This window comes from Mastigoproctus giganteus, chromosome 6 (assembly GCF_048544385.1).
Source record: "Mastigoproctus giganteus isolate SK-2022 chromosome 6, ASM4854438v1, whole genome shotgun sequence".
NCBI lineage: Eukaryota > Metazoa > Arthropoda > Arachnida > Uropygi > Thelyphonidae > Mastigoproctus > Mastigoproctus giganteus.
Window position 1 is genome coordinate 232632436 of NC_143580.1, and position 21276 is coordinate 232653711.

At 34.4% G+C, this 21276-nt stretch overlaps 1 protein-coding gene across 3 annotated transcripts in view; it reads right to left on the minus strand.

Moving 5' to 3' along the window:
* The window catches only part of Akt (AKT serine/threonine protein kinase), a 151094-nt gene that overhangs the window by 66404 nt on the left and 63414 nt on the right, over nt 1-21276 (minus strand). For 2 of the 3 annotated variants that reach the window (XM_090375760.1, XM_090375761.1), the window contains exon 4: nt 3613-3735. The exons of the other annotated variant lie outside the window; for it this stretch is intronic. In XM_090375760.1, coding sequence (XP_090231886.1) covers nt 3613-3735 — 123 coding nt within the window. The remainder of the gene's footprint in view (nt 1-3612; nt 3736-21276) is intronic. 3 annotated transcript variants of the gene reach the window in all.

The following is a 21276-nucleotide window of genomic DNA, read 5'->3' on the forward strand; positions in this document are numbered from 1 at the left end:
TACAGTATTTTGATTTGTTTAATTGATTACGAAATAAAAGAGCTTTTGTATTGAACATTCGCAAATTTTCATAATTTCTGGAAGACAAGATACAATGGATTTATGACAACTAAAGTAAGAGATGTATACTTGCGAGTGCAAAGTATCTAAATATCTGTAAAATAGCACCGATTGATGTACTGATCTTGTAGTTGAAGCGACATACACAGCTGTTGAGGGCACCTAACAAAGGAATGTAACGAAAATGCGAGACGAAAAAAAGAAATTGTTCAAATATTTGTATTGTTACAGTCATATGATAAACACTTGTATTCTTGCAGTCATGTGATAAGCACTTGTATTCTCGCAGTCATATGACAAATACTTGCATTGCTGTAATCATACTGCAGTAGTAACTTCAGAAAGTATGATTGTGATGTTATACTATTTAAAAATTCTGAAAAGAACTCCAGATTTTATCGTATCCAGGTATCATCGTAAGAGGCATGAGGACCAGGCTTTTATGGGTTTTTTTTTTTGTTTTTTTGTTTTAGATATGCATGGTTAAATGGGTAATAAACCCCATCTGTCCACCCCCCGAATCCGCTCCTGACTCGAGATATCATCATACCGGCACATGAAAAATGCATCACGTGCACTAATCCGCACTACTAGAAGTGCAAGCGTGGGGGCGCCTCTGGTGGAAACCGCGGATGACATCACTTCTGTGACCGATCAAATTACTAGGTAGAAAGTCGGAAAAACTGCGAGCCCATTGTTAAAATATTCACAGCTCACACTGGGTATAAGTAATAGCAATGATGCAAGAAAGCAAGCAAGCATCAGCCAAAAAAAAAAAAAAAAAATACACAGTTCATCTATCTGTACCCTCTAAGAATCTGTTTAGTTCTTCCCTGATTTCATTCAACCCATTCACTTCCACAACAACAGATGGAAGAAAAACTATTAACATTCAGCTTACTCAATCTATTCAAAATATTAAACACTCCAATCCCGGCAGGTGCCTAATCTTGAGATGCTGCAATTTCCAGAACAGAAGCCTTTTTAGGGAAGAGCACAAGTTTGTTCCATTCACCAGTCTGGCTGTCCTTCTCTACACCTGTTCCAGTCCTTCTCTACATCCTTCCTAAAGTGAGGCCTCCAGACCCATATACAGTACTCAAGATGCAGCCTTGATGTCTTTACCAGTACTTTAATTCATCAAATTTATTTACTATGCCCGTAGAACTGGTGTACTTGCAAGTATACATGCACCTATTCTTACTCTTAGTTATTCTAATACAGCCCATATATTTGCTTGTTCTATGATACTCCTAGCAGTACTGGAAATCCCCAGCACTTTACTTTCTATGCGGCTGCTTGTTGCAAGAATCACTTTCACCTCTGCCTGAGGCTATCATTATTCTATTAGTCTGTAGATCCCATCCCCAAGCCAGCACCAGTTTCCAACCCACCTAATACTGCCTTGATAGTATCAGCAAATATTCTTACACCTTTTCTATTTAAGTATATCCCATCTCTGTAGAAGCAGTCTCTCCTGTTAACAAACAGACCGCACTGAGAAAAATTCTACCCCATGAGCCTTGCACAATTTCTCCATGGCTAAATTGATTGACAAGGCTCTCATCACATACTCTCTCTCTCTCATCATGCCTGGGTAGAATTGAAGACACTTTCAAATTTAATCCTAACTCGTGACTTTTTTCAACATTGCCTTGTACTTGTTAAGTAAGTTTGCAGATCTACTCTTAATGTCATTAGCGACAATGTGTACAACAATATCACCTTTGTGCCCTAAAAGATGATATCTGCTCTACAACATCAACTTTTGCCCCTGGCAGTCATACCTTGGTCCTATTCCACTTATCCTTTTTGCACAATATATTTCCGATATCTATGACAACAGTCACTAAGAACAACTAGCTTCTATAGAACCAGTGCATTTTGCTTTGGGGATTGCCACTGTATTGCCTGATGATCAAGTGCAAGCTGTGGCATTGATGTGGGTGGCTGAGAGCTTGACAGGCCCCAAATTTAACTCCTTTGAAAGCATCCACCCTGCTCCTCAAGCTCTCACATAAGGGCCCATAACAATTTTGAGTTACCACCTAATGTTCTCATGCTCCTTACGTTGAACACACACAAAGACATTCTCCTTGGGAATATCATGTCCCATTCCAGATGGATCCGCAAATTAAACAAGCAGTACAAGGCCACGGTATGGTGGACAATTCCCCCCCCCCCAAGTTCTCCCCTGAGCTTTGCACCTTCAGACCTTTGCTTTGCTGCTATGGCCCGAGGCACGATTTTTGTTCAAAAATTCAATATAATTTAAAATACTGCACCAAACTTAATGCAGTAATAACACTATGTACTGGTTATGCTATGATGTTTATATTATTAATTATATATATTGGAATATCGAGCTTATGGTACATGTATTTCATATACACAATGTCACAAAATGAGTAATGTCCAAAGAAATTTGGTGGTCAAAGGGAAAGACGAATGTTTCAATTTCAGGAGGTGGACTACAGAATATAGTTATTACTCTCACTTTATTAAATGGGTTGATAACTATGTGCTGTTGTGATAAATTCATTATGGGAAATATTTTAAGGGATTTATCCTGCAAGCCAGAAACATTCATTCTGATGGGAAAGTATTGCAAAAGGAAGACACCAAAATGGATGAAAAGAGAGCCGACTGTGGTGGTGGTGCCTTAACACAAAAACAGTCATAATACCTACACAGTATAAGCCTACAATTTTGGGGACCAACCAGACATTGACATGACTGCTGTAAATGCAAAATGTGTAGTGGATGCTACACATTAAAACTGAAACCATTTTTATCTGAAGTGGCCAATTAACTAAAGATCAAGGTCCAATTAGTTCATATAATTGGTCTCGCTGTAATCGTAATTATTGCAAGTATACTACTAGTAAAACAATACTTGCTTTTCTATGGGAATGGTTTAAGCATCTTGGCAGTTACTGATGCTTCTAACAAGACAAACAATTTGAAATTAAAATTACAGAAACTTGAAATAATATCTCAACACAAAAAGCAAGCTTGTTCTCTCATCTGGATTTTTTATGGTTCTCTGAAGTAAGGGTTGCGTGAGAAAAAAAGTACAATAAAGGGATTAAATTTTCTGTTATGCCATACACATGAAAAACAAGGAAAATATACTACACCATATTTTGGACCAATTCAATAACACACTATAAAATAATTTCAGTTTGCTGAAATTTTTCGGTTTTTTTAAACATCTACCATTTGATAAACCTATAGAATTCTTAGTCTCTAAAAGTCCAGGACAAGAACGCAAGTCAAAATTATCAATATAGAAAAAAAAAATTATCAATATACATATATAAAAAAATTGAAAGAACAAAAAATTTATTAAAATTTCCAAATTAGAGATGGAAATTTTTTTTTTTTTAAATTAAATCAAGCTTTTTATATAAAGCATTTAGTTTACTAATTAGCCACTTAGAAAATTTCATCCTCAAGGAGTGTTATTTTGTACAATAAATTAATACATTAGCACACATTCACTGATGCACAGGACAATAAGTTATACAAAGATATAATAAATAAAATTACCTTTAACTGTGAAATTGTTGAGTGGATCATCAAACCCATGTTCTGGTTTGTTTTTAAAACCAATGAGTGCACCATTATCAAGGAGAATGAAGTAACGTGGTCTCCAATTTTTTATATGCTCACCTGAATACAAAAAGTTTGCATTACATTCTCTAAGTAAAATATAATTCTATAAGAGTAATTACAGTATGTAACAATTTTCAAAACTGTTCATCTGCATTCCTTGGTGCTTCTTTTATGAATTTGGGTATGCTGATTCCAAATACAACAGTTTTTGCATAGCATCAATAGTTTGCATAAAAGTAAATATGCAAAACTGTTATATCAGATTTATTAACAATGTTTAACTTCTGTACAGAATAAAGTATTAATCTTTGCTAGAAGTAAACAAGCTAAAAGAATCACAAATTAAAATGTAGAGACGTTCCTTGGGTTAATTAATTTTTTTTGATTAATCAAAAAAAAAAAAAAAACAAGACCCATATATGATATAGTCACATCACAGCTTCATCCCACCTTTCTTTTTGAATGAGGTGAGAATGCAAATAACTGAGCTTGAATGACACTCTGTATCCCATTTTTCCACAATTTTCAGTCAACTTTTCAACTATTTCTTTGTAATTTTCACTTTTACCAAGAAAGAATACTGGTCATACTAACACTTTTTTTTTTTTTTTTTTTTGTTAGTTGGCACATCAGCTTCTGTGGCCATAATGCACCTCCCAAAGTTTTTTTTGCATTTTACTCTGATCCAAGCCTGAGGTGGGATTCGAACCCACAAACTTTGGGTTGCCAGGCAGGCACTTTACCCACCTGGCTGGCATGGTCAGCTATACTAACACTTTTTGTCTCCCATTACCCTTTGTGCATGATGGTGCCATATATGTGATATCATGTGCATGACATCAAGTCACGTGGTACCTGTCATTGATGATAATATCACAAGACTACTATGATTCTTTGTGGCATCATACTAACTGGGCATGTCTGGTTTATATTGCCATCGGAAGACAGTCAACGTCAGATCGTCCATCACATGATTATTGTCATTGCACTATATTCATTCTAATTTTTGGCTCCCATAATCCTTTGCATCATTAGCCATCCCTACTAAAGATACCACAATTTTTTTTATAAAAATAATTTTATGTTCAGATTGGAACTCAGGACTGTATCTGGAAAACAAGATGCAGGATATTTCAGAGACTGCTGGGAGTCATTGCGGTACAAGGGTTGTGTTAGGGTAGCTAAGAATAGAAACAGGTGCATGTATACATGCATGTACACCAATGCTAGGGGTTTGGTAAATAAATTTGATGAATTTGAGGTATTGCTCAAAACATCAAGGGCAGATATTGTTGGGATATCCGAGATGTGATGTCACACAGATATAAGGAATGCAGAACTGGAATTTGGAGAGTACAATGTGTACAGAAAGGATAGACAGGATAGGAAGGGAGGAGGGATTATGCTATTAGTTAAACACAAAATCCAAGGAAGTGAAGCCAGTCGACATCGCTGCACAGTGCAGTGTCAAGTGCAGTTTGGTGTGACATAAGCATTGGGAGATCAAAATTGAGAGTAGGAGTGTGCTATAGGCCTAATGACTCTGATGAGTATAATAAGAAACTGTACAGGGAAATAGTGGGCCAGTAAATCAGTCTTATAATAGGGGATTTTAATTTCCCAGATACTGACTGGAATTTGTGGGTCACTCACACACTAGCAATGCTTTTGTGGATTTATTGGACGATTGTTCTCTACATCAGCATGTTCGGGAGGCAACCAGAGGGAGTAATACTCTTGATCTGATTATCAGTAGTGATTCTTCATGCATTAAAAATCTGCAGATAAAGGAACCACTAGGTGGCAGTGATTAGTGTGCTGAAGTGGGATTTACTCAAAGAGGTAACTACCACCAGGGGTAAAGGGAAGAGTTTTTACTTTCGTAAAGGTGACTACGATGGTCTGAGACAGTATTTAAATTCTATACAATGGGACAAACTGATGTTACCAACAGCAAATTCAAAATGGGAAGCATTCAAATAACTTATCTTGGAAGCTACTAGGCTTTACATACCAACTAAGAAATATTGTTCAAGGTTTAGGCCTAAATGGATGTCAGATAACTAATGAGACATATGGCAGAGAAGAAAAATGCATGGGATACACTAAATTAATGGGCAACATGGAAGCCTATGATAGATATAAACTGGTCTGTAACCAAGTCACAAAGGAGATTAGGCAGGCAAAGGCAGATTATGAGAAATCCTTGGCAAAGGATATAAAGAAAAACAGAAAAAAGAGTTCTTTACCTATGTAAACTCTAGAAGGAAAGGGATGAATCAGACTGGTCCACTCGATATTGATGGTTCAACAGTTGAGGATCCTGCTCAGGTGGTTAACACATTAAACGAGTATTTTACATCTACATTCACACATGAGGAGTTATTCAGGAAGGGGAATGCCAGAGGTGAAGTAAACTCTAGCAGTGAGACAGATGATTTTGTAATAACTGAGAGAAAAGTGTAGGAGAAATTGTTAAGGATAAACATAAAAAAGGCACCTGGGGTGGATGGGATCTATCCAGTTATATTAAAGGAGGCAGCAAAGGAAGTAGGCAAACCCTTAGCCAAAATTATGAGAGCTTCTTTGGACTCAGGGGAGGTACCCATAGACTGGAGATGTGCAAATGTGACCCCAATTCACAAAGGCGGATCAAAGGATGACACAAGTAATTATAGACCCATGAGTTTAACTTCTGTTCCACGAAAATTAATGGAGGCACTGGTTAAAGAAGCACTTTTTTTTTTTTTTTTTTTTATGAAAACCCCAAACACGAAAGGTATCAAAACCTACAGTACTTAGTACTGTGCATGGGTTGAAGGAGAAGTATGGGGGGATGCCGGAAACTTTGCTCTAGAGACTAAACACGGGTTTCACCACTTCAAGCCTCCAAATAAGCAAGGTGGTGGTATTTCACCGGTTGATGAAAGTCATCTACCACCTTAGGCACTGCAGGATCATCTAGACAAGCCTTCAGTTATAGCGGACATAGCATGTTTTGTTAAGGGAAAGTCTTGCCTCACCAATTTGATTGGATATTATGATACAATCACAAAAGAACTGGATGCAGGGAATAACTTTGATATTATATATTTGGATCTTAGAAAGGCTTTTGATACCGTTGCAAATGGAAGACTGCTGCACAAATTGGAGCAGTATGGCATCGGAGGCAAATTGCTGCTATGGATAAAGGGATGGTTGAGGGGGAAAAGACAGAGTGGTAATGAATGGACACTGCTCATCATGGACTAATGTTATTAGTGGAGTCCCTCAGGGTTCAGTGTTGGGTCCATTATTGTTTTCTGTATTTATAAATGATACTGATGATGATATATCAAGCTTAATGTCCAAGTTTTCAGATGATACAAAGGTTGGCAGGGTTGTTAAGGACACTATTGACGCTATGCTGCTGCAACAGGATCTGGAAAGGTTGAGCAGATGGGCTGAGAGGTGGCAAATGAAATTTAACATTGACAAATGTAAAGTACTACATATGGGAAACAGTAACCCCACAGCAACGTATCAACTCTGTGGTACTACACTGAAAAGAACCTGGGGGTAATTGTGCAGGCAGATATGAAGTTCTCTGAGCAGTGCAGACGGGCTGCAAGAGTAGCTCATGGTGTCTTGTCAATGATATACAGGAATTTTTCTAGCAGGTTTAAGGAGGTGATTATTTCCTTGTATAAGGGAATAATCACCTCCTTGAGTACTATAGAGGCAAAACCACACCTTGAGTACTGTACAGAGGTCTGTAGGCCTCATTTCAAGAATGATGCAGAGCTGCTGGAACGAGTACAGAGAATGGCAACAAGATTAGTGAATGGAACAAGGGTTGCTCTTACGAAGAAAGGCTTAAGTTTTGCAAATTACAGTGTCTGGAGACTAGGCACCGGCGAGGTGATCGGATAGAGGTGTATAAAGCCTTGAATCGTTTGCTGATGGGATTCTTTCTCTTGCTCAGATTAATCAGAATAAATATTTGAATTTATGCCCTGAGTGGGCATAAATTCAAATTGAGGAAAGACAGATGTAGGATAGATGTGCGGAAATTTGCCTTTAGCAAGTGGGTATTTGTTTGTGGAAGTTGATAGACTAAATAAATTTAAGGCTCAGATGGACAGGTATTTCGAACAAACAGAGGGGTGAAATGGGAGTGGTTTTTTTTTTTTTTTTTGGCTGATGCATCATATGCCTCTACTAATGCTAATGTATATAGTTCCTGGGCAGGTACCTACTGAGACTTTCTTTTAATCATGAAAATAATGTATCAGAATGTAAGATGACATTCGCTAAAGATTTTTAAAATAAAATCTTGAAATTTTTATTTCTAAAGTGTGAGAAATTATAAAGTTTATACTTTTTTTTTTATTTTTTTAATTTACTGGTTAAGGCTATAACATTATAATGCATTATTCAATTTTTTAATTTCTGTAATATTCTGAGAATTTACAGTTTAAAACACTTTTCTTAGGTGTATCAACAAAATGTTTCTGGCTGTAAAATAATGACATTTTTTATTTATTTTTAAACTGCAACGTTCTGAGAAACATTTTCCTTGAAAAAATTTTTCTCAGAACATTAAATTTTTAAAATTTCCTGGTATAGGCTACAAAAATAAGTGTGTTATTTATTTTTTAATTTTTGTAATGTTCTAAAGAATTATTAAGTTTCAAACATACACTTTTTTTTGTTAAATGAGCAAGGTGTCTGTAAAACAGTGTACTATTAATTTTTTTAATTTCTGTAATGTTCTGAAAAATCATGAAGTTTCAAACATGCACTTTTTTTTTTTTTTTTTTAGCTACATAAACAAAATAATTTTGCTGGCTTTTACTTTTACTTTGTACTGACATAAAAAAGGTTGCAATAGTACATTAGTTACAAAGCAGAAGCATTAATAGTACTACTACTGCACAATTAACAAAACCTTTGACACAGGACATCCTGTTGCTAGCCAGCAATATTTTGTTCAAGTTTTCAGTAATAATAATAATAATAATAAAATAACATAATAATAAAACATTTTTATTTATTTATTTTTTAAACTAATGTGCTAAGAAACATTTTTCTTTGAAAAATGTTACTTAAAACATTAAACTTTTTAAATTTCCTGGTATAGGCTGTAAAATAACTGTATTATTTATTTTCTGTAATGTTCTAAGAAATTATAAAGTTTAAAATATATACTGTTTTTTTTAGTTATACAAAATGTTTCTGGCTGAAAAATAGTGTTTTTTTTTACCTGTAATGTTTCTGAAAAACATATTTCAGTGTTAAAACTTTTTAATTTAAATTTTCTTTTACATTTTTAAAATTTCCTTTTTTCTAAAATTTTAATTTATTTAGAAAGGTTTGTGGCAACAGTGAAGGTATAAATGATTTAATTTTTTTTTTTTTTTTTTTTTTTTTGGAGATACAAAAAAAAAAAAAAAAGTCTGCTTCCTTGGATCATTTAGCCATTATAATAGTCAATGGCTTGATAGTAATAGTTAATACTTGATGGCAAAGATCAGTTAACATCTGGCTGGCAGCACTGGCTGAAAACAAACATGGTCATCTTGACTATTGACAGTATTACAGTGGTGTGAAAAGGAACAGGAAGCTAACACACTATTTTCCCCAGGACATCATGTAGCAATGACGGACAAAAACAGTTTTGGCCCTCAGTCCCTGGCATCCCTTGAATGGGAAGAGGGTGCTACGAATCTCAGGGTGTTGGTCACTTCGATTTGGGACCTGGAACATGAGAAGTTTATATGAAGTAGGCAAACTTGATAATTTAGTTCAAGAAATGAATAGACTTAAAATTGATATTTTGGTATTAGTGAGGTCAGATGGCCAGGCAATGGTAAATGTGCTACAGACAATGGTATGTTTTATTACATGGGCACTGATGACCAAAATCAGAGGAGTTGGATTCTTGGTCAATATTAAGGTTTGTAAGGCAGTAAAAAATGTATTACCTTATTCAGAGTGATTATGATTCAAATAGCAACAAAACCTTACAACTTAAATATAATTCAGACCTATGCACCAACAGCCAACAAAGGTGAAGAGGAGATTGAGACATTTTATGAACAAATTGAATTGATGCTACAACTATCCAAGAACAGAGACATCACAGTGATTATGGGTGATTTTACTGACAAAATTGGTGCAGGCGAATGTAGAGGGAGTGTGGGCAAATTTGGACTTGGCAAGAGAAATGACCAGGGAGACAGGCTGGTAGAGTTTGCACAAAGATTTGAACTGGTTGTAAAGAATACCTTCTTTGTGCTGCCACAGCACAGACTTTATACATGGAAATCTCCAGGTGATGGAGAAAACAATATTGTCAGGAATCAAATTGATTATGTTTTGATCAACCATCATTTCAAAAACGGCATGATGTGTTTAAGGACATATCCAGGTGCTGACATAGGTTCTGACCATAACCCATTAATTGGCGAGCCGAAAGTGAAACTGAAACATAAAAAAGGAGGGTAAACAACAAATTGACGTACAAAATTGGAGAACAAAGATATTAAAAAGATTGAAGACTCATTAGCGAAGTAACTGAATGATAGCCTCCCAGAAGACTATGTATAAATATTGTGCAAGTGCATCAGAAATACATAGCTATATCTGAATAAATCAGAATATTAGTAAAACAGCATCGTTTTAAGTTATATCTCATATTGTGAATACCTTCACAACAAGTTGCCATGATATTGCACTACTTCGAATAAGTAACGCTTCACCTAAGGAGAAGACTAATGTTATTTAGTCAGATGGATACCACCACCCAGACGGCACCATTTCAGGGCTATTTGGCCCTTCTTCGGTGGGTGGGTAGGTACCCGAGTGATGCAATGATGGCAAAACGGTTATGAAGTATAACTCCACAATATGAGAGATGTCTGATGGTGTATCATGTATTTAGACTAAGCATTTAGGGCATAAGCCTCAAGCTATGGGAGAGTCAGGACTATGTATAAATATAGTGCAAGCGCATCAGAAATACATAGCTATATCTGAATAAATCAGAATATTAGTATATAAATGAAAGAAGATATGGTAGTAGTAGTAGTAGGGGTATGTGATGCAAGAAAGCAAGCGTATGAGCTTATGTAGCATCAGCCAAAAAAAAAAAAAAAAAAAAAAGCCCACAATTTCACGCATCCATTCCCTCCTTCAATTTATTTAAGCTATCAATTTCCACAATGACAGATGGAAGTTTGTTCTAGCAATCAACTATCCAGCTGGGCAAAGGCAAATTTCTGCACATCTATTCTAGTACAACTGCCTTTCCTCAATTTGAATTTATGCCCTCTCAGGTTCTTAATCTGAGAAAGGGAGTGGGGAGAATCCCATCAGAATTGAACCTGTTCAACCCATTCAAGCCTTGTACACCTCGATCAGATCACCTTGCATCCAGGCACTGCAATTTGCAGTAAGCCTTTCTTGGTAAGAGGACCAATGATTTGTTCCTCCCAATGATCTTGTTGCCCTTCTCTGTATTTGCAAGCAACTCTGCATCCTTCCTAAAATGAGACAGTACTCAAGGCGTGGCCTGACTATTGCTTTATACAAAGTGATAATCACCTTTTCCCTACTAGCAAAATTCCTGTATGTCACTGACAATACCCCATGACCTGCTCTGGCACCTGTCTGCAATGCTCAGAAAACTTCCTATCTGACTGCGCAATTACACCCAGGTCTTTTTCATTTTCTACCACCCCAAGTGTAATACCACACAGTTAGTACGTTTCTCTGTGCTTACTTCTACCCATATGCAGTACTTTGCATTTGTCAGTGTTATAAACTTCAGTTGCCACTTCTCAGCCTATCTGCCCAACTTTTCTAGATCCTGTTGCAGTAGCACACTGCCTTTACTGTCATTAACAACCCTGCCAACCTTCGTATCATCTGCATACTTGGACATTAAGCCTGATACACTTTCATCAATATTTTTGATAAATATACAAAACAACAGTGGGCCCAACACCAAACCATGGGGAACTCTGCTAATAACATTATTATTAGGTATACAATAGAAGTAACAAATGGAAGCAGTCTAACTCCCATAAACCCATTCTCGGTAACAATATGTTACTCATCAATTTGCATGGAATGCTGCCAGCCAGATTTATAATATGCACTCACTGGTCAGCTTGTGAATCAACAGGGACAGTGATTTTATATATTCAGTGGTTATATGCACAATGCTTATATATGTTCACTTTTGTATTCTAATGCTGTTACTTTTTAATTGACCCAGATTCATTTGGTCTAATTAATCCAACTCAGAGGTTTGCAATGTGTGACCCCCTAGGGGACACACTTTGGTTTGTTTTTTTTTTGGAGAGGCACATGGTGGTTTAATTCAATTTTATTTAATTTAATTTTTTTCATCAATTTTATTTCAATAATTGAGATTAAATGTGTTGAAGTATATACACAGTGACAAAAAAAGTAATGAAAGTGAATTCAAATAAGGCAAAATACGGATAAGGAAGATATTTTCTTACTCGTCTTTCTCCAAATTGTTCCCAAGGGACCGAATACACTTGTTACTCTATTCATACAAGCCTAAGAACACTCGTTTGCTGTGATGATATTTATTTCTGCTGTCACATTCTTCCGAACTCGATAAATGCTGTCAAATTGGCATCCTTTCAATTTCAGTTTAAACTTTGGAAATGGAAAAAAGGCTACTATAGCCTAATGCTGTTCAGGAAACTAGGTTCACTGTCATCTGTTTGAACAATATCTCTGCAAACATCTCACTGTATAAATTTTTCCTTATCACACAAACAGTGTGGAACAAACTTTGCAATTTTTTTTAAAGTCTGGTAATTGTGCACCTTACAGATTCCTTATGCACATTAACTTACTTGCTAACATTCTCTGTGTTAATCGTTGGTGGTCACTTGCTAGTAAATTGTGCACTTTGTTCAATTCAGGGTGGGGAAATTGTTTTTGATCATCCACTTTTAGAATTATCTGCTACATCCAACTTGCCTTTCTTTAAAATATTTAAACTAGGAGCATCCAGCCTTTTTTGGGTAGAAGCCTAAACAAAATGCTGAAGTTTGCAAGGTATATTAGTTGTCATGGCAAGTGGATTTTGGGCTGCAAGACCAGTTCCATACCACTAATTATGCATTTTTTGAAATGTAATTTAATTTTCATTATCTATGTTTGTATTTATAGTTTAGTTTTTTTTTTTTTTTTACATTTAATAATTAAATACAAAAATTCAACAATCATTACATAATACTAATAACATACCTATTATACGGTTATAATAATATTGATGAATTCTGAGGAAGGTGCACTTAATATTTAATAAAAAATTTATAATTCAAAATTTATGTCAATAATTATGGTTTATTTCATGCAGCTACAGTAATGTGTGACCCGCTTTTGGTCTTCAACATGCTTTGAAGCGTGTTGAAGACCAAAAGCGAGTGTTGTAGGGTATATATATATATATATATATATATATATATATATATATATATATATATATATATCACGTATATGTGCAATGTGACCACTGAAACCACCTCCATTGAGTGCAAAGGAGAGATCTAAGCTATTTTAACAGTCGAAGAAATTACAGCGTGTGATGGAGTTGAGAAAAGAAGCCGGAGAAGGTCCATCCTCATCTTCAGAGCCTTAAATCTCCCCAGAAATGTTAGAAGTGAATTCGAAGTTGATACTGCAAATGAAAATGATGAAGGGTCCTTGAAGCCCAATCATAAATGAAAGATGAAGAAGCCGAAACCGACTGCCAGATGTACTCCATTAAATTGTTCAGAACATGGTGGGTGTAATACACAGCAGGAGCAGCAACAGGATTTTAAGAAACACCGAAGCATCCACACAAAGTTTAAACGTACATTCCTGGATAATGATTTCAGGCTGTTCCATGTGTGATCGGCTTTGGTTCAAGAATGTGAAGATTGTAGCACGCTCTTCTGCAAACAGCATTTCCAGATGAGGATGTAAGTCAAATGTCGACCTGTAACAGCTGTCATGGCTCTCTCAAGAACAAAGCGATTCTGGCTCTATCGAAGTCAAATGGTTTTAAATATCATATGATGCCACAGCACTTGCCGAAACTAGATTTGGTAACAGAATATCTCATATCTCTGTGGCTCCCATTCGTGCAGATTCTTCGCCTGCAGCATTCATACAGTCAATACAGGATCCTCGGTCAAGTGACAAATGTTCACCTAAAGAAGTTTCACTTAACATCCGCTAGCGTGCTTGGCATGCACAGTTTTTTTTTTTTTTTTTTAAGTGTGTGTGGTAAACTAGTGAAAGACATTGAGACAATGAGAGTCATTGATTGATGTTATTTTTGAACAATCAAGGATTTTTAATGGCATACAAAATATTGTACAGTAATTTAATTTCATATAATATAAATGTAAGAAGGAATAGAATTATAGAAGAATCTCTTTGAGATTACTAGAATTTCTTGTGTGCTGTTTTGGATGCATATTACCTATTGCATTTTCTATAAATTTTAAGAAATTCAGTTATTCTTGGATTATTTCTATAAACCAAGTATAAAAATCTAGCACTGATAGATATGGTGATTGAAGTGGCCAGGTGACATTACCAAATAGTTATATAACATGGTTTGGAAATATTTCTGGATATAATGCCATTATTGAAGCTGAACAATGGCATTATTTCCAGATAAAACCTTACCGGTGCAGTTTCAAGAGCAAACTGCTTGTTCCTCTGAAATTTTCTATAGAATTTGTCCAGTGATGAGTAATATAAGCCAAGATATTGCCATTTTATCAAGGTAAAAAAAATATATTTTTTTTTACCTTGCCAGTTGAAAAACAATTTAAGATCAACTAATAATTTGTAAATTAAAACCACTCTTATATGGCATATAAAAGGCAAGGAGATTTCTTGTTGCATTCAGCAATAATTTTATAAATTATATGAGTGATTTTAATTATCACACCATATTTAATTTATACTTTGAGCTAATTTTATGATTGTGCTGGCTCTGGGAATTTGTTTTTTTTTTTTTTTTTTTTTTTTTTTTTTTGGCAAACATGAAAATGTGCATACTCTTTCCAAAGGGGATACTATTTTAAATCTTTGTTTTTTTATTACCTTTACTTCAGGCCTGTAAGTACAAACTACATGAAATGAGAAGTGAATTGAAAAACAGAAATAAGCTTTCCATATATTCTTAAATGATTATCATTATGAGGCTTGAGGTATTTACCACTTAATATTTTTTTACCTTGCCAATAAGCAATTGTTCATGTTTTATAAAAGAACAAAAACAACTTAACAGAATACAAAAAAATCAGAAAGAAAATAAAAGCAAAATAAAATTTGGATGAGGTCCAAATGCGAAGAAATTGAGAAACTGGAATTCTTACATGACCAATTCAACCAGCATAATGTCTTGAAAGAGGCATTAGGACTACACTATAAAACTGGCAAGGGAATATTACAAAAGAAGAACAGAAAGATTGCAGTTTCAATTGAAGAAAAATTTTAGTGCTGGCAAGGATATATCAGAGAACTGTTTGACGACAACAGAAATTAAAAGTCTGACAGATCAGGAAATGCGGAAGGACTGAGTATCATGAGGGAAGAAGTGATCTTAGCTGTTAAATATGCTAAACCCAAAAAAGGTAAGTGGTCCTGACGAAATTCCGACAGAACTATTAAAGATAATAAAGGTGGAGGTGTTGGTTGGTCTTCTCAAAAAGGTTTATGACATTGGAGAAATTCCCAGAGAATGGTTAAGATCATTGTTCATACCCATACTGAAAAGTGCAAATATAAATAGTTGTTCTCAATTTAGAACAGTTAGTTTGATGAGCCATGCACTGAAGATACTTCAAAGGATTATATGTAATTGAATTTATAAAAGATGTGAGGAAACACTAAGTAATTCTCAATTTGGCTTCCAACAAGGACTGGGTACTAGGGAAGCCCTGCTTGCGGTTCGGACTCTAATAGAAAGATGTTGAAATGTGAATCAAGAGTTATTCGTCTGCTTCTTGGATTATGAAAAAGCCTTCGATCGGGTAAGACATAAACTGTTCCGAACCTTAGAGAAGACTGGAATTGATAGCAAAGACATCAGAATTATGGCTAATTTGTATTGGGGACAATCAGCAAAGGTATGCATAAAAGGAGAAGAATCGAAAGAGAGAAATTAAAAGAGGAGTTAGTCAAGGTTATATTCCATCACCTTTATTGTTCAACGTGTATGCTGAAAATTTTTTTAAAGAAGCTTTAGAGGGATGTACAGAAGGGATAAAGATTAATGGCAATATAATAAATATGATCAGATATGCAGATGATATTATATATTGCTGGCCAGCTCTGAGAAGAATTTACAAGCATTAATGGATAGAGTTCATAGAATAAATGAAAATTTTGGTCTGAAGTTTATCAAGAAAACAAAACTTATGGTAATCAGTAAGAAAGAAGTGCAAACAAAAATTACAATCAATAATGAAAAAATTGAAAGGGTTAAGAGTTATCACTATCTTGGATGTATACTGAGTGAGGACTGGGATCATTCTATTGAAGTATGCTCAAGAATTGAACAAGCACGTGCAGCCTTTCTTAAAATGAAATCTTTTATGCCACAGTGATCTTACACTTCCTTTAAGAACAAGAGTATTGACATGTTTTGTCCTTTCTGTCCTCCTTTATGGAGCTGAGGCCTGGACACTGACAAAGAAGACCCAGAATAAGCTAAATGCTTTTGAGATGTGGTGTTACAGACGAATGTTAAGAGTGTCGTGGACTGATAAGATAAAGAATGATGAGATCATGAGACAGATGAAGAAAATATATAACTATATTTATAAATAGATATAAATAAATAAATATATAAATATAAATAACTATATAAATAAATAACTAACACCATTAAGGAGAGGAAACAAAAATATTTAGGACATTTTATGAGAAATGACAAATATATGCGATGTTACAATTGATAATCCAGGGCAAGATCAATGGAAAAAGAAGTCGAGGAAAAAGAAGGAAATCTTGGTTAGCAAACCTCAGAGAGTAGCAATGATCAGAGTAATGAGGGTTTGTTTAGGGCTTCTACCTCGTGTTCATCCATTGTGAAGATGACAGCCAACCTCTGCAAAGAGATTGCACTAAAGAAGAAGAAGAAGAATAGTAATAGTAAAGCTAGTCACTACAAGACAAAATGATTGCCAGGAATTTCATTCAGCATTACTGCTGAGTGAAATTCCTGGCAATCATTTTGTCTACCAGTTTGCGTGAAGCCAACAATGCTTAAACTTGTGGACCAATAAATATACTGCTTTTCCCTTTTGAAAAGTTGGAAATATATATCAGTAGTGACTGTGGCATTCATGCCTGGCAAGAGTCAATGGATGAAAATTACAAATTTCATACTTTTCATTCATTCAATTTTCGTATATTTGCAATTCATAATTGCATTGGCAGTACTGTAGACCCTACCTGTGCCGTCTCTCATTGGCGTGAGTTAGTGGCTTATTGTAGACTAATATAGAGGCTGAAGTCATCATATCCGAAAACAAGTAATGTTATGCAATTTAAGTTTATCACTTACTAACTTTTTTTGCTTGTATGTCAGTTACAAATTACTGTTCTCATCTACTCTTTCACCTTCTGTATAAAAAATAATATTTATACATCTATTAATGACTTATTTATGTAAAGATGAAATACTTCAAACTCGTGCCAATGTTGCTCGGCTTGGTAAGAGTTTTAATTTAAAATACTAGCAATAGGTAGCATCTTGCTTCCTGTTTGCTTTGTTTGTTGTTTTGCATGCTGGTTTGCTGCATATATAGTGCTGTGATTGTTAAGAATTATTGTGTTACATATTATTATTATTTTGAAATCATATCCAAGATTAGTGTTATCATTGAAAAAAAAAACCATTTGGAGGCGAAACATCACTGAGCAGAGAGAAATTATTAAGATAGGCCATCCCAAGCCATTAATTAAGACAAAAGTAGGTGATCGTTCGTTTCAACATAAATGGTACAAACAAATAGATTGGTTATGTGGAAGCCTCTCGAGTCAAAAATTGTACTGCTGACCTTGTTTACTATTCCAGCGCAAGTCAAATCAATCCTGGACAGATACTGGTTATTCTAATTTTAGAAATATTTTGAGTGACAGCAATTATCATGCAAAATTTAAGTCATTTGAATAATTATAAGTGTTTGAAAACGTTGGTCAGACATTACATGTGCCATTAGTAGTGCCGCAAAGCTCCAAAGAGAAAATTATAATAAGCAAGTTCAAGAAAATAGACAATATTTAAAGCAATTGGCCAGTGCAGTCTTATATTTATGTAAGCAAGAAGTGCCACTACGTGGACATAAGGAGAAGATAGCCTAAATAAAGATAATTATCGTGAACTCTTAAATTGTTTTGAGGTAATTGACTGTTTTTGCATCACAGCTTTCAACAAAAGAAGGGTCTAAACAATTTTCGGGAGTTTATAGTACAATTCTGAATGACTTGATAATTGCCAATGATAAGGTTTTGGCAGTGTCATTTGAAATGAAATTGAAAATGCCCAGTTTATTTCAGTGCAAGCAGATGAAACGACAGATTGTGCAATGCCTACCCAACTATCTATAATAATTAGATATGTTTCGGGGTATCAAATACATGAAAGACTTTGTCAGTGTAGACAAAAGTGCTGCAAGATTTACTGAAATGATAGGAAGCATGTTAGCAGAAACCTTTAGCAATGCAAAGAGCAAGCTGGTCAGTCAAACATTTAAACGAAGCTGGGTTCATTTGAACACAGCTTCGTTTAAATCCAAATTTACACGGTTTTAAATTTGGATATTTTATTCACTTTATGTACATAAATTGAATTTAGTTTAAGTAAACTGTCAGAAAAAGTTAATGGAGTAAAAGTTTTCTTTTCACAACTTCAAGTTAAGTAAATTTTTTTCATCAAGTACTAAACAAAAAGCCGTGCTGAGAGAGTTCAATGTTAACATACGACTGCATGAGACAAGGTGGTGCTATAGAACTAGAACAGTGTCATCAATTAAAAGACATCATGAAGCTCTAATGAATGCATTCAAAAGTATTTTGGATGACAGTGCAAGATGGGATGTTAAATGAAGCAGATAATCTGCTTATAAAATTAAATGATTTCAGTTTCATGTTTTTCATCAATTGCTTTGAAAATATATTATCCCAAGTGGAAAAACTATTTGATCTTTTGCAATGAAAACAGCTTGACATGAAGTTTGCCCTACAGAAGATAAATGACTTTACTGAATTCACTGAATGTAGTTGCACTGAAGAATCGTATCGCAATATTTTTGAAGAAACCATGAAAGATGTAGAACAGTCAAATGATACAAATTCTCCAACAAGAAAAAGAACTAGAAGGCCAATCAATTACAAAACCAAGTATTTTGAATTGACCGAAAATATACTGTCGCTGAGAGAAAGATTTACTTGCATTCAAGATTTTGCGTTTTTTGAGCTGATTGATGTGAACATTTCAAGGATTTTTTGAACATTTTCCAACGCATCATCTTAATGTTCTCCAAAACAAATATCCCAATATAATAGATTACAAGTCCTTAATCAAAGAACTGAAATATGTTTATCGTGACAGCAATTTTAGAAAATGCAAATCAGCCAATGCTCTTTTAGAACTATTTCATGAAATTGGATTATTATCCGCTTTGTCAGAAACAACAAGGCTAATTCAACTTCTAACAATACCTGTAACTTCTGTTTCAAATGAAACAAGTTTCTCATTTCTTGATAGAATTCGATCCTATTTGAGGAATACAATGGCTCAGGAATGGCTTTCATTACTAGCCCAAATATCAATAGAGAAAGAAATACTTGTTGATTTAGAAAGAAAAAATGAATTGCATGGCATGATTTTAGAAGAATTTGCATTAAAACCAAGATGATTAGAGTTTATGTTCAAATAGGCGAGTTAAATTATTTTCTTATTTAATCTATAATTATTTATTTATTGGCTGAATCCAGAGAATGGTACCCCTTACAAAACGGCAGTGAGAAGCAGGGGAAGGCAACGATTGACAGGTTGTGACTCCATCCACTCATGCATTCCCCCTCTTCGCTTCAGGCAGATGTCATGTGTCAACCACGCAGTCAAAATCTGAATTGAGCATGAGTAGACTTGAGAAGTTAAAGTCGCCACTGATATATATATATATATATATATATATATATATGCTTGAAAGTGTTGCATTAAGGATTTCATTGCTTTAACAGAGTGATTATACACTCCCGATATTGATTAATTGGTTCTAAGACCATTTCATGGAACAAGGGATCATTTACTACACTGTATACACCAGGCAGCAACTCAATTTGTCAGACTGTTCTCTTCTCCTGTGGTGTTGATTTACCGCTCTGCAGTTCTGGAAGAAAAGAAAGCAAGGAAACTTAGTGAAATCAACTAGAAAACCCAGAAGGAATCCCAGCACACTGAAGACGTCCCTCACTGACATCTCATTTATACCGATCATACTTGATCTTTTTCTGACACAAGTTTCGCACGACACTAAGGCAGTAAAGTGGAAAGAAATAATTTCAGGAATAGCAGCAAATTGGGCAAGAATTAAATAGCACATAGGATGTTTCAAACACCCTCTAGTAACCCAGAAGGAATTAAGTCTAATAGGATTCACAGGTGCATAAGGATTGTGTTTTTACCACAAAATAAAATGGACTTTTTTTTTTTTCATGATAAATAATTTTATATCACTCTATATGCTGCTGAATTATAGAAATGGAGAGCAATTAAGTTGGAAAAAAAAAATTTTAAATGAAAAACAAAAATAATTATTTTTATAAGCTGTTTTATTATTATAGTAATTAGAGATAAAAGATGACCAGAAAAAAAAATACCAGATTTTACTGCTGCATTATAATTTTCTAAAAATGGAAAACAGTGATCACAATAAATGATGTTTAGTCATTTATTTTTAGTGTATATAGCTATTATGCAGGGGGAAAAAAAAAAAAATTGAAATTTCCATGTGGCTGCATTAGAAGTTAGAAAATGGAATGCAGAAGTGGCCAACTTAAATTTTTTTGGTATTTTTATTTGAAACTTTACTACCTTTATTACTAAAATTTATATTATCTATATAGTAATGAAAAGAAATTTTATAAATATTCATACAATATCATTATAAATTCCTAACAAGTGAAGTATGAAAACAGCCTATGTGACCAATTAGGTTACATGTAATTTAACAGCATTTTAAATTTATAAAAAAATTAATTAAAAATATAAAATATATACATTTTTGTATATATTTTTATGCATTTTTTTATATAAAAATATATACAGGCTTTTAAATTGGGAACATGTCATACACCTAAAATAACCGTCTAAAATAAAAAGGCTGAAGGGTTAAAGTTATGCATGATGTGCATTTAAATATTAAAAATACGTTAAGAATGCAGTGCATTACATTTCAGGAACATTTGATTATCAAATAATGTATCTCAGAGGTTAAAACTTTTTTATTTTTATTTATAAAAACCACAAATAACAGTTATTATAACTTATAG